The 15,592-nt window shown below is 39.2% G+C and overlaps 1 protein-coding gene across 1 annotated transcript in view; it reads left to right on the top strand.

Moving 5' to 3' along the window:
* LOC122797155 (SE-cephalotoxin-like) overlaps positions 1 to 15,592 on the top strand; it is a 130,294-nt gene that overhangs the window by 30,908 nt on the left and 83,794 nt on the right. The window contains exon 2 of the mRNA XM_044065963.1: positions 1,145 to 1,780. Within this exon, the coding sequence (XP_043921898.1) occupies positions 1,145 to 1,780 (636 nt within the window). The remainder of the gene's footprint in view (positions 1 to 1,144; positions 1,781 to 15,592) is intronic.

Raw genomic sequence — 15,592 nt, 5'->3', positions numbered from 1 at the left:
GTTATATATACAATTGTAGTCACATATTCATATTCAGAAAAAAAATATTTTACAAAAACAAGCATGATATCGTAAACCTCATTTTGCATCCCCTCACCCTTTCTACCACAATAAAAATGTATTTTGTAATTGCATCTCTAATAAACTACTTCTTTTTATACAGAGTTCTCTGGTCAAAATTCCCCTAATCTGTTTAAATAACCATTTGGGGCTCCCTGAATATAGGACATAGACCATGTGTGCCTAACTTAATAAAAAAAAAAACATAAAGAAAAAAAATTCACACTTAATTATCAAAACTGCAATGCATTGCTTAGTATTCCAAGTCCATGCATTAACATACAATAAATTGTACTATGTCATTCTTTCACTAAATGACCATAACGGGGTTATTTTGTTAACATTTTAAGATAACAGTTATAAGAAATTGTTTATGAATGTGTCTCCAGATCAGAAACTATGCCAAAATTATTGCATGATGCTATGTCAGAAGATGGCTTTTCACAATAGTTGCAAAACTGTCTCTTAATACTCCACTGTTGAGTGATACTGTGACAACACACCATTGCATTGTCTGGGTAATTCACATTTTATCCATTGCGGTGGTGCTAGGAGTCTTGTTTGGTTCCTGTGGTACAATCTGAGGGAGTAAGGTAACACCTCTAGCATCAGTTTGTCTGAATTGCTAACATGAATTGTCGATGTTATACAGGGTTGTCATTTAATAAAAAAGTCTTACTTTTCTAATTAATGTTTTTTTTTTAATTAAAAAAGAAATATCTAACATTTCAATTAACAGGCATGTATAATCTGGACTCTTTGAATGTTTAATTTCTATAAGGTGATATAACTGTGTGCATGTATAAATATAAGCTGAATATAAAATCATAGACTGCTACGTTAAGTCTACCAGTACACAAAATCACACTTTTGTATGTTTTCTAATTATTCAAAACAACATATTACTATGAACAATTACTGTAGTAAAAGGTTGAATGATGGAATATTGTTGAATCCATAAGAAATTAAATTAGTTCACAGGCTGGTCCTCTTTGGTGGCTCTTTAAAATGGTATGTAACTGCAAGACAATAATGAACTATGGACTTTTGGGAGGTACAAAATATCACTTTTTTTTTCTTACAGATCAAATTGCAGTTTCCATTGATACAGCGGAATTTGGTTTGGAAGCCATTAAAAATGTTATTGATGATCAACTTAAAGAAATCAAGGAAATTAAAAAAGCCACCGGAACGCTTACAGATCAAAACCTACTGAAGCAGCAGTTTAAGCTTATCAATGCCGCATCTGCCATTAAAACAGCACTAGCCATTGTACAGACAGCCAGTGTGATTGCTTCATTCCTAACAGCGTTTTTAGTGCCTAGTGAACTCGAGGTAGTGTCTGAACTGATCAATAAACGCTTTAATGAAGTTAATCGCAAGCTGGATCTTATCTACAGTAAAATGGATAATATAGAAGATCATCTGAAGTCTGAAATTAAATATCATACGTTCCTTACTAATTATATTGCCTGGGAATCGAGCATTAAGAATGGAGCAGAAAAGCTGAAACTTATCCTAGAAACAGTTGGTGATACAAAAGACCCCAAACAAAAGGTGAAACTTGCTGAAGAGTTTATAACTTACCTTCAGCCACTGGATGTTGAAGGAAAGATTCACACTCTCCACAGGATTACTACACAGGAAGATACCGACTTAACTCCAAACATCTTCACACGTTACATTGATGCCAATGGTTGTGATATTCAAGAGTTATCAGGCAAGTAATACATTTATTTAAGTCTTTAGTGATATTGTTGAAAATCCTAGATTTTTTAATTTCCCTTCCCCTCCCCTTTGCAGTATTATGCAGAAAGGTCATGACTTAACTTCTAACATTTTCACACATTATAGAGGTTCATAGTTTCATAGGTAAGTACTAAGCTATCTGCCCTTATAGGCCATTTTATGCCTAGCCAATTTGCCTTTTTGTGCTTGATTTAACCTAGCCCATTCAATGTTAGATTGATCTTACCCATCCCACAGTCAATAATTATATGTTAACCCTAGTGAGAATAACTAGGGTCATACTACAGATAATTTGAGGGGACCCATACATAGGATAAAGCATTTAGGAGCTGCCTCTGTCATTAGTAATACACAGGGCAGTTCTGGGGTAAATTTTCTATTACCCATTCATAGAGCCAAGTTGTACTGGGCAGGGGTGAAAGGCTTGAAATAAAGGTAAAACTAGTCCCCTCACCTAACCCCAAAAGCTTTAAGAACTTTTCTAAGGTAAATTGCCCCCAATTAACGGACAACATAGCTATTTTCCAAGCTCCCCCAAATCCAGAAAATTGATTTAATTTATTTATTGACATTTGTTGACTGGGAAAATCCACTGGGTCAGAAACTCTTTTTTCAGTGCAAGCCCAGGACGAAAAGCTCCATTTACAAAATACAAGTAGTATATAAGACAATATTATATATACAGCAACATCTAAAGTGTTCATGCATGTTGTCAAAGATTAAAATACATTGTGTAAAGTTTTTATACAGTACTACGACATAATTTCTCTAAGGATTAGTAACATAGAGTGCATAGATTTACATAGTTTATGTAGGATAGCTAGATAAAGAGATATAAAATAAGATCATATTCACAGGGAAATATGTTGTTGCCATTGATAGGTGACATACTACTTTGATGTGTTAGAGACAGCTTAATGTGGTCTCTGCTTTTGTAAACAGGGGCTTATTGGTTCATTAAGGAAATTATTTTTTTAAAGTGAGTTTAAAGTTTTTTAAGGAATCCAGCTGTGTGATAGAGGAGAAAGGGTGTTCCATAGTTTAGATACGGACTGTGAGCATAGGCTTTGTCCAGCTATTTTACTTGGTTTGGAAACCTTTAGGAGATGTTTGTTAGTGGAACAAAGGTTCCTGGAGGGGGTGTCGAATTGTATAATAGAATGGCAAGAAGGGCAGTTATCTGTGTTGTATATTAGTTTATGAGCTAGTGTTAGTTGGGTGTAATGACGGAAATGGGTGAATTCAAGCCATTTTGATTCCTTAATGGCTTGGCAGAGATGAATTTGGTATGATACTCCAGTGGTGAATTTTGCTATTTTATAGTAGTGTGATTGTAGTTTGTTACTTAGGGATGTATGCACGTTAATAAACATGCGGAAACCATAAAGAAGGGATGGGAGAAACAGGGTATTTGCCTGCTTTATTTTTGTGGGTTTAACCATGTATGATTTCTGTCTACAGAGTTTGCCTAGTTTAAAGTGTGTTATTTTTATTCTGTTTAGAATATGTTGATCAAAGGATAGTTTATCATCGATAGTAATGCCTAGTAATTTTGCTGGCATCACTACTTCAATCCTTGTCTTGTTATGGGAGTAAATCGTAAAGTCTTGTGGAGATGTTTTAGATGAGAACAGTAATAGTTTAGATTTAAATTTCTATGTTTGTAAAGTCCTTTTGTTTTATTTTTTTGAGGTTGGAGAAGTTATTTGAGGAGAATATAATAGTAGAATTGTCAGCTTATTGGATGACTGAACTTTGAAGAGAGGCACAATGAAGATCATTTATGAACACAGTAAATAGCAAAGGTCCCAGAACAGAGCCCTGCGAGACACCTGTTTTATTGACTATATATCCTGATTGTTTATTTTGCCATTTAACTGATTGTTGTCTGTTGTTCAGATAATTAGAGAACCAGGTAAGGGTATGTTGGGAGCATCCTAGATTTGCATATCACTGAATTAGTTTAGTATGTCATATTGTGTCAAATGCTTTGGACAGGTCTAGTAAAAGTACTGACATTAGTAGACCAGTGTCCAAAGCCTTGTTCCCAGCATCAGTAAAGGACAGTGGGGATGTTATAGTACTGGGTGCAGGTCAAAAAACATGTTGGATAGGGACAAGGAGATTATTATTGCATAGGTGTTTTAGTAGCTGACTTTGTAAACATTTTTTCTAATATTTTGGATAATGGAGAGAGAATGGAAATGGGACAATAGTTAGTTAATTTGTTTGTGGTTCTGCCTTAATGCAATGGGTTTGTAATCGAGTTTTTCCAGATCTGATGGATTACAGATTCTGAGATAGCTCTCCAAGTTCCAGATATTCAGAGGGGAGACTGTCAGCAGATAAGGAGCAAGGTGTTTGTTGGTTTAGTAACTTGAGTACCAGGGAGCTGGCCATGGGTTTTAAGGAGAAAGTTGGAGTTGTTGGGATGTTATCTATTTCATTATAGACTGAGGGGTGTATGCTGGGATATATATGAGTTGCATTGAAAATACAGAAACTTACGCAGATGCTTACACAAAAGCTCAGCATGACCATATAAACAACTGCATAGAAACAGCAGTACCAGACCAAAATAAACCTAGGCCAAACTGCAAAAACAGGCCATACTGGTGGATCCCTTGTATTAATAGGTTGTACAACAAAAGAAAAAAATCCTGTCAAGAAGTATGAAGGAATGTGCACAACAGAGCAAAGAGTCCCTCATTAGTCTGAACAAGTGAATCAGGTACTAGTCAAGTTTCTGAAAGCAGACTTTGAGGTAAAAATAGCCTCCAAAGCTAAGAATAACTATTAGGCATTTTTCAGTTATGTCAGCAATCTTAAGGGCAATACCCAACAATGTGTGGAATTAGTTGCAACTGCCATTCACCTATACTCAGCCAGAAGATGTAGCAAATCTGCTGGCCAATAAATTCAGCTCAAATTTCACCTCTCCATCATCCCAGTTCTCCTACAAGAAATACCATCCACCACTTCACAGCCAATTATCACCAAAGAACAGGTTACCACTGCTCTCTCTAAAGCTAAAAACACAACTTCAGTGGGCCCTGATTATATACCAAGTTGCCTCTTAAACAGCAAAAGTCAGGACTTATCAGGCCCATTAGGATTTCTATTTAACCACAGCCTCTGGACCGGCTTTGTCCTGATGGAGTGGAGGGCAGCAGCAGTCATCCATCTGCATAGATAGTCCCCTTTATGAAGATGGATGACTGTTGTTGAATCCATCTGCATTGATGATCCTCCATTTATGCAAATAGATGAAAGAAACAGTTATCCATCTACATAAAGGGGGACTATCTTCTGACCTGGGAAATTACAGACCCATAAGTTTGACTTGTCTTATATGTAAGGCCATTGAAAGAATAATCATGAACCTGATAAATAATGACATACGTAACCTCCAAACACTGGAAATGACCTAATTTGGCTTTGTAACAGGCAGGTCATGCCTACTGAATCTGGTGGATTTCTTTGAGAAAGTTACTAAGGCCGTTGATGAAGGTAAAACAGTACATACTGTCTACCTTGACCTGGCCAAGGCATTTGACATAATTCCCCCTCACGTATTATAAATAAATTAATAAAACTGGCCATAAATCCCTACATCATCCGATGAATAGCCAATTGTCTTATGCACAAGACACGTGGTTAAAGTGGGTGAATCCAGATCAATCAAGAGGACAGTTACTAGTGGTATGTCACAGGGCTTAGTGCTGGGACCACTCCTGTTTGGAATATACTTCTCTAAAGTCAAGGCTAATATGGAAGGTCTAAGGATGACAAAGTTTGTCAATAACTTAATGCTGGGGGCAATCACTGAACTGCCATTGATTTAGATATCCTGCATGAGGGTCTAGATCAGACAAGTGATTGCTGCTAGAATCATGGCCTAAACCTAAATGTGAATAATGCATTATCATACCCTTTGGGAAGTCAAACACCTCTGAAAATTATTGCATATCCCTAAGAGTAGACTTGAAGGTGAGAGATCTATGTACACAGATAGATAGTAGCCTGATCATTGACTTCCATGTGTCCACAGTGGTGAGGAAGTCCTTATGTGGCACAACTTACAAGTGAAGGTATGGCATCCAGATTGAAGGAAATTATAGCCCCACTGTACTCAGCCTTCATTAGACCAATAATCAAATACAATGCACCACTGGGTATGTATTTGACTAGGCATTTACAGCAGCTGGAATGACCTCAGAGGTTCCTCACAAAGAAAATACAGGGTGTAAACATGTCCTATGGGGATAGACTAAAAGCCCTATCCCTTTACTCTTTCTCCTGTCGACTATTAGTAGGTAAGCTATGGCTGACCTACAAGGCACTCACAAATCCAGTCTTGATGGAGCTGCTACACATCTGCAAGCCAAACAGCATGAGGGTCACCAAGTCTAGGGATAGATTATAGATTAGTACTAGGCTAACTACCCTTGTGGGCCATTTTAAGCCTAACCAATTGCCCAATGTGAGAATCAAACCCTGCTCCTTGTGTCTGTAAGGTAAACACCTTAACCAGTATGCCAACCTCCCACCCTAAGGATCTAAACTTAGTCAGCAACTCAAACAAAACACAGATATGTGTCTCAGAAATTGCCCTTTCTTTGGAGTAGGCTTTCTATTCACATTAAGTAGAGGCCTTCCCTTGCCCTGTTCAAATGCGGTTTGGATCAATGGATGGAGAATTACAAATTCATGCTTGGGATAGGGCATATGTCCTATATGGACAGGGCAATCTATAAGATACTCAAGACATACGCACAAATCCATGCCTTCCTCTTGCCCTAGGGCCACATATTGGGTAAAATTGGGTTATACTGGCTAGGCTTGTAAGAGTTCTTAAGCTGTTAGCCTAATAATCTCCTATGAACCTATTATGTGGATGGGGAGTCTATTCCTCAACAGTGGTATTCTCTGAAAGATATACTTATCCCTTCAAACCATTCTGTTGATGTTGCAGATGAGGTTTAGATCCCTAGACTGAGTATTCTTTCTGCCTGTGCAGTACTGTGTTTAAGGACGCCATGTATGCCAGACACAGGTCACCTGTTAGCAGACAGTAGGATATTGAGTATAGCAACAGGGTTTGGAGTCAGTCCATGTAGTACAAGGTGTCTCTGTGGGTGATCCAGTTATTGCATGTGTCTGGAAAGATGCATCCCAAAGGGGGAATTATATTCAGAGACTAGCCTAATGAGGGTTGGGTAAAGGGGGACAATGACATAATTTGATCAATATGCAGTCTCTTTGTTTATAAGCTGTGCAGTATAGAAGGACTTTCTTATGACAGTGGACACATGTTGGTTGAATGTTAGGTCACTGTTTAAATAAGTTCCCAAATCCCAAGCAGCTGGGTCAGCTCTCAGGGCTTTGTTGTCAGTGTAGTAGTTCCCTGGGGTATATGACTTCCCAAAGGATACACTAATGCATTATTTGGTATTTAATTTCAATCCATGATTCTGGCCTCAGTTATTTGTTTGGGACAAAGCTTCCGGCAACATGGTTAAGTCATCTGGGAATCCACTCACTGCTCCTAGCTTGCAGTCATCTGCAAACTTAAAAAGCCAGAGTTCTTTGGTATTAGCTTTTACTTCAGAGACATAGATGCCAAGCAGGAGAGGTCCCAACACCAAACCCTGGGGTAGTCCACTGGTAACTGGTCTCTTTGTGATGGTAGGTTCCCTGTTTTGATCCTATGTTCTATATGTGAGCCAGCTGGCAATCCAGTGGGTGACGTAGGAGTTTATTCACAGTTTATTTAGCTTTTGTACTATACCTGAGTGGGGGGTTTTGTCAAAAGCTTTGACTAGGTTGAAGTATGTGGTCTGTACCATTTTATCTTCCTTCACTGCTTTGGTGACCTTTTCAAAAAGTCCACTAGGCTGATTAAGCATGACCTGTCTTTGATAAATCCAAATGGAGATGGCCCCAATGTATTGAGGTTCCTTATGTCTTTACTGATTAGTTTCATGACCCAACCAACCATTCTTGTCATAGGTGGCTCTACTGTAAGACATACAGATGTGTATCACACCAGGGTGAGCAAGGAAAGAGTAACGGTCCATTGCTTGTCTGTTGCAAGATCATGCATGCACTCAAGTCCTTGAACAAAAAGTACCAGTATGACTCTGTCATAGTTAATGCCACTGTCAATGACTTGAGGTGTACCTCCCTGGATTATAAGGAGAGAGAGACATGATGGAGCGCTCAGACTGTGTATCAAAGGCAGGCATAAGCCTAGCATTTTTGGTTCATAGGTAAGTACTAGGCTAGCTTCTATTGCAGGTCATTATAAGCTTAGCAAATGTCCGTAAAGTTGAGACTCAAACCCTGCAATATGTGTCTATTAGGCAAACACCTTAACTGTTATGGCAACCCCCCTCCCTCAACTAGGGAAATACTGGGCAATCAGTCTGCAGACTACTACACGCCTAGCCAACAAGACAGTTACTAAAGACAAGGATCAAACCTTGTACCTTGTGCTTGTGAGGCAAACACCTTAACCATTAAGCCAGCTCCCAACCCATTAAGCAGCATTCTACCTTCTCCAAGGATGATGCTGTGATATGAGCAAAAAATGACTTCAATAATTGGCTTACTTTTTGGTATCATTTAAAGGGGGTCCACTATTTGTCAGCCTGGGAAGATATGATCAATAGATCATGCTGCTTCACCAGGGATGGCCTGTATCTGTCATCTCTAACATTTTGACTATTTGCAAAGACATTGCCCACTCCAATAGTGCATTTTTTAAGCAATGCCAACCTGATAAACCTACCAACATAACAAAACAAGCAAAGGTAAATATGAAGGTGTTAGTGATCAATGCTAGGAGCTTAAACAAGAAACTCCACTCCCAACAAGCACTTCTCTCCCTGCAAGACACTGACACCTATGTAGTGACTGAGACATGGTTTAAAATAGTGGAGAGCACCCCAGCAATTCAAGACTATAATGCCTTCCACACATAGGTTCATAGGTGTGTACTAGGCTAATGACCCTGGAGCCTTTACAAGCCTAGCCCATAGACGTGCCCTGCCATCGTGCCACCTGACGTTAGTTCCCAGTGCCTCTATCAAGTAGAGCCACTGGAGTGATCTCTGGGGTGAACTTTCTATTTCCCATCAAGATTTCTCTTGAAGAGGGCCAGTGAGGTGCTCTGCTTGACATGTATGGCAAGTCTATTCCAGGGCATGGGCAGTCTCTAGGTTATGAACCTGTCACGCCAGCATGTTCTGTTGATTGTGGTAATGAGGTTGATGTCTCTAGAGTGTGCGGTGGGAAGGATTGGAATTTCTTTAGATGTAGCATTTCTAACAGAGCTGGGTCAGACATGGATTTGTAAGTCAAGCAGAGATTGCCTCTTAGTAGACAATATGAGACAGAGAGTATCTGGAGTTTTTTGAGTCTGTCCATGTAGGACATGTGTTTAAGACAGAGGATCCTCTTTGTGAGGTACTTTTGTGGCCTTTCCAGCTGTTGCATGTTTCTAGTGAGGTACATGCCAAATGGGCCATTATACTCGATGATTGGCTTAATGAGGGAAGAGTAGAGAGAGATGATGACCTCCTTCTTCCTCGATGCAAAACCCTTGGTAATGAGATGTGCCACACAGAAGGACTTTCTGACCACAGTGGCAATGTGGTGGTCAAAGGAGAAGTTGCTGTCAACCTGTGTCCCCAGATCTCTTATAATGCCTACAGTGTTCAGTAGGCTCCCATCGATGTGGTAATTAGTGGGAACTGAGTTTTTCCCAAAGGGGATGATGACACATTTTTTTGGCATTAAGGTTAAGGCCATGGTTTCAACAATAGTCATTGGTCTCAGTGAGGCCTTTCTGTTGGATATCTACATCACTTGGGGAGTTAATAATGGCTCCCAGCTTGCAGTCTTCTGTGAATTTGGTCAGCCAGTGTCCTTCTGTGTTGGCCTGGACTTCTGAGAAGTAGATACCAAACAGGAGAGGACCCAGGACCAATCCCTGTGGAACTCCACTCATGACTGGTCAGAAATCTGACTTGGAGTTTGCTACGTTTACACTATGGGTTTTATCTGTGAGCCAATTTGCAACCCACTTAGTGATATAGGGGTTGATGCCTAGTTTGGTGAGTTTATCAATAATTCCTGAGTGGGGAATGGTATCAAAGGCCTTGACCAGATTGAGGTAGGCTGTATGAACTCCCTTACCTTCATCCACAACTCTGGTGACTGACTCAAAGAAGCCAACCAGGTTGAGCAGGCATGATCTATTTTTCACAAACTGAGTGGGATCTAGAGTTTGGAGATTCCTGTTAATTAGGTCTATGATGATGCGCTCCATAGCCTTACATATCAGACTCGTCAGGCTAATGGGGCGATAATTCCCAGGGTCTGTAGTCCCTCCCCCTTTATGGAGAGGGATGACTGTAGCAGTGTGCAATTCAGTAGGGACAAAGCCTGAGGTGAGGCTGTGATTAAACAGGACACACAGATGTAGTGGCAGTTCACTTTGTAGTTCATGTAGAACACATCCAGGGATATTGTTGGGTCCCATGGAAGCTGTATTTTTGGCCTTGGACAATGCAGCTTTATCCTGTGCTGCAGTAATGCTGGGTGCCTGGCATTCCTCCAATATTGTGATTGGTCCTTTAGGGGGAGAGAGAGGGGTAAAGTTGGCACTGAATCTGTCAGCCAGTATGTTGGCAATATCTGTTGACTCAGTATAGGAGGTACCATTGTGCAGTAACTCAGAGCAAACATGGGTATTGCCATGGAGATTCTTGATATAACAATAGAAGGCATTGTGTTTGTTTTTAGTGTCTGCCACAATTCTGCCTTCATAGCTGGCTTTAGAGGTTTTGATGAGGGATCTCAACTTTTTGTTGAGTCTAATAAGGAGGTTTTCCAGTCTTGGGACTTCAACTTTTTCTGCAACAGTTTCTTTCTTCTATTGTAGAGTTTATTAATGGCAGAGGACCACCAGATTGGCTTCCTTTTTTTGGAGGAGAGTGTCTTGATTCTGTTGGGTATGGCTAGTTCCATACATTTATGTATGTGTCCGTACAGTGCATTGGTGTATGATTCAGCAATCATGCATCTATTTTCCATTGGCATGGCTGCCGTGAAGTTAGCCACCTCTGTTTTTTGGAGCCCAAAGTCAGCTTTGGAGAAGTTTTTCATGCTGGTTACCTTTGTGGGGGGGGGGGGGGTTGAGATGTGGATTTCCATGGTGATTAGTTTGTGGTCGGGTATAACTAGGGAGGAATTGACTATTGATGTAGAGCAATGGTTGCCCATGTTAGTAATAACCAGGTCAAGGATGTTGCTTCCTCTAGTGGAGGTATGAATCAGCTGGCCCAAGGTATTGGAACTGATGAATTCCAGAAAGCATTGGGCCAGTGTATTGGTGCAGGAGTAGTTTTCCCATTTGATGGAGGGGTAGTTGAAGTCACCTAGTATGAGAGTGTTGGGTTAGACCCTAATAATTTAAACTAGCTACTGCACAGGAGGGGAAAAAGGTAGAGATGTATCAGTGTACATTCAGAAGACACTCACATTAAGACTGGTAAAACTGCATGATGCATAGAGCTTCTTCATGTGCAAATAACCCTCCGAAAGGTCCGATACCATATCTTAGCTAGCTATAGTACTCTCTATATGACTCAGCAAAGCCACAATGCCTATCTACAGGAACTGGAGCCACTCATCATTAAACCTAATACCATTTTCCTAGGTGATCTAAACTACTTTTTAGTTATGTTAGTTATGTTTGTAATCTCAGAAATATGACACAGCACTACTCTGAGCTGATTGTGAATGACGTTACATACACTGAGGCTGAAGATATAACAAATCTACAATCCCAATAAATTACCCCTCTCTCCCTTCCATCTGTCCTATAAGATATACCTGAAAGCGACTCGCCTCCAACTATCACACAAGACCAAGTCAGCTACAAATACTGCATTGATGGGTCCTGATAATATCCCTCGATGCATCTTAAATAGCATGAAGCACAATTTAGTGATTATCCTGACAATGTCGTTCAGCCTCAACCTCCATAGAGGTTTTGTACCGAGTGAAAGGAGAAGAGCTGCAGTCATTCCCCTGCATACGGCAGGACCCTCCACAGACCCAGACGTTTACAGACCCATAAGGCTGACCAGCATCGTTTGCAAAACCACAGAAAGACTTATAATAGGGTCATAGGTAAGTACTAGGCTAGCTGACCTGTCAGGTGATTTTAAGCCTAGCCACTATAACTTTCTGTACTCAAACTAGCCTATTCCGTTTGGTTATAGACTGGCCTTATCCATCCCGTTCTATGGTTGGTAATTATATATTACCCCTAATGAGAATAACTGGGATCATACCACGCAGATAATCTGAGGGGACCAGTGCACGGAATAAAGCATTTAGGAGCTGCATTTGTCCATTAATAGTACAGGGGGCAATCCTGGTATAAAATTTTTGCTTCCCATCCATAGATCTAAGTTGCATTTGAAAATGGACAGGGATGAACTTTATTTTATGTGGATGGGGAGTCTGTTCCATAGCAGTGGTATCCTCTGCGACATACACCTGTCTCTCTGAACTGTTCTGCTGATGTTGCAGAAGAGGTTTAATCCCCAGACTGAGTATTATTGATACCATTTGACTTGCTGATGTGCAGTAAATTCATCAGTAATGCATTGGAGGATGCCTTGTATGCCAGACACCGATCACCTCTTAGTCCATAGGATACTGAGTATAGTGAAAGGGCTTTGAGTTGGTCCAAGTAGGACATGTTATTTAGGCCTGTTATCCTTTTAGTAAGGCACCTCTGTGGGCATTCCAGTTGTCGCATGTGTCTAGACAGATACATGCCAAAGAGGGCATTATATTCAGTGACTGGCCTAATGAGGGATGAATAAAGTGGGACAATGACATCCCTAGATCTAGACACAATCCCTTTGTTTTAAGCTGTGCTATTTAGAAGGACTTTCCAACAATAACAGACACATGTTGATCAAAAGTTAGATCACCGACCTCATAAGTTCCCAATCCCCATATAAATGGATCAACTCTTGGGGTGTATTATCAATGTGGTACTTCCTTGGGGTAGAGGACTTTCCAAAGAATACAAAAACGCATTTTTTGGCATTTATTTTCTAAACCATGATTTTGACACCAGTTATTTATTTCAGACAAACCTTCCTGATGGCTAAGTCATGTGCTCCTAGTTTGCAGTTGTCTACAAACTTAGTTGGCAAGAGCCCTTTGGTATTGGTTTTTACTTCAGAAAAGTAGATGGCAAAAAGAGAAGTCTCAGCTCAGAACCCTGGGGGGGGACTCCACTGGTGACTGGTCTCTTTGTGGAGGTAACATGCCCTATTTTGTTTATCTGCTTCCTATCTGTGGGCCAGTTGGCAATCCAGAGGGTGACATATGGGTTTATTCCCAGTTTATTTAGCTTTTTAATTATGCATGAGTGAGGTATTGTGTCAAAAGCTTTGGCCAGTTCGAGGTATGCAGTGTGTACTGTTTTGCCTACACCCATTGCTTTGATGGCCTTTTCAAAAAATTCACCAGTTTGAGTAAGCATGCCCTGCCCTTGATGAATTCAAACTGAGATGGGTCTAGTGTTTGGAGGTTCCATATGTCCTGATGGATTAATTCCATGATAAGTCATGGTTTTGCATATCAGGTGGATCAGGCTTATAGGTCTGTAACTGCCTGGGTCTGTGGAAGGTCCTTCCTTATGCAGGGGAATGACTGTAGCTGTTTTCTGTTCACTTGGTACAAAACTTGTATGGAGTTTAAGACCGTACAATGTTATTAGGAGTGTGGCTAAATTGTGCTTCATGCTATTTTAGATGCATCCAGGGATGTTGTCAAGACCCATCAAATCAGTATTTTACTTTTGATAACACTTGTAGATGGAGGGTAGAGAGGGGTAAAGTTAGAGATAAATTTATAAGCCAATAGCTTAGCTATATCTTCAGCCTCAGTGCAGGTAACATCATTCACAATCAGCTCATCGCATTGCTAAATTCTTCTTTTGAGATTACAACACAACTGAAAATGCCTTGTTATTATCTTTGGCTTGGGCAGCTACTTTAGCCTCAAATTTGGCTTTGGTGGATTTTATTAAGCTCCTGAGTTATTTGTTCATTTCAGTGACAAGGGCTCTACCATTCTAGGAATTACTCTTCTTACTTTTGGTCAAAATTATTTATCTTTTATTATAAAGGTTGTCGAAATTATGGTTCCACTATGTGGGTTTGTTTCTGCAGTTTGCCCTGCACTTTTTCCTATAGGGTACTGGTGCACCTATGCAGCTGTTTCCATGCTGGTATAGTGTAGTGTTGTACATTTCCATTTATTCACTGGAGTTAACTGAGATTTGTAGGGATTTGAAGCTGGCCAATTTATCACGTAGGAGTAGATAGTTTGTCTTAAACGAAATTTCTAAAGGTACCTTAGGTGGAAGGATCCCTGGTTTCTGGTTTCAGTTGTGTTTCGAAGGAGAGTGCTTTATGGTCAGACCTAACAAGCTATACATAGATACACATATGTATGTATGTATGTATGTATGTATGTATGTATGTATGTATGTATGTATTCCATAACCCATGGAGAAGTCAACTTGTGATTCTGAAAAAAAAGCCAGTGCAGCAAATCAAAAATCAGCTGATTGCGCATATCATCTTTTTTCCAGTGCAAGATTAAGGTGCAGTGGGAAACAGGGAATTTACCCTTTCCCTATAGTAATGTGGTATACATAATTAGTGGGGGAAGTAGACTTTGCCTTTCTTTCAATCTTTGTGATTTGATGTATTGTGTATTCAAATCTTTGTGATTCAAACTGTTATGAGTGTATGATGGATGCCCAAAGTTTCAATACTTCAAGTATCTGTCATAGACTCCTCTACATATCTAAAATGATAGATAGATATAGATAAATAAGACATCTATATCTATAGCTATCTATCTGTCTATCTATCTATCTATCTATCTATCTATCTATCTATCTATCTATCTATCTACCTATCTACCTATATAGCCATACTTATATATCTAGCTATATTTATATACATATATATATATATATATATATATATATATATATATATATATATATATATATCTATATATCAAACAAACCGGAGACTCTACTGATAAATCTGTACAACAAAAAAACAAAATCAGTCTGTGGGAGACCGCAACCACACCAGTTTATTATAAACATCAGTAAAATACCAGAACAACGTTTTCGTCAGCTTAATTCCCCTGACTTCTTCAGATACACTGAGGAATTACTCATCTGTGTTTATATACTATGCTGTGGTCAATTAAGACCATTATTTAATTGAAATTTAAAGCAGTAAAACCTATTTCACTTATAAAGACTACTGAACCAAAATCTATGTGTATTATACACGAAATGTATATGTATATAAAAGCATAAATATACATAAAAAGTATATAATATACTAAAATATATTAATTCTTGATATAAAGAATAAAATTTATACTGTATTCCACTATATATATATATATATATATATATATATATATATATATATACGGAGAGAGAGAGAGAGAGAGGTCTCATATATATATATATATATATATATATATATATATATTTATAAATAAATACATCACTCTCTCCTTTTTTTTAATTTTCCACAATGTGCCCAGTAATGACTCCTTCTGCAATTCATACAGAGTTACATGTATTGGTAACGTATCTAAATGTGATTGTAGACTCTTTTTTTTATAAGACCCATTGCTCCTGCTACTA

Source organism: Protopterus annectens, chromosome 3.part0, assembly GCF_019279795.1.
Source record: "Protopterus annectens isolate FY-2018-M chromosome 3.part0, PAN1.0, whole genome shotgun sequence".
Taxonomy (NCBI): Eukaryota; Metazoa; Chordata; order Ceratodontiformes; family Protopteridae; genus Protopterus; species Protopterus annectens.
The sequence above is the reverse complement of the archived record's forward strand: the minus strand, read 5'-3'. Positions and strand labels throughout refer to the sequence as shown.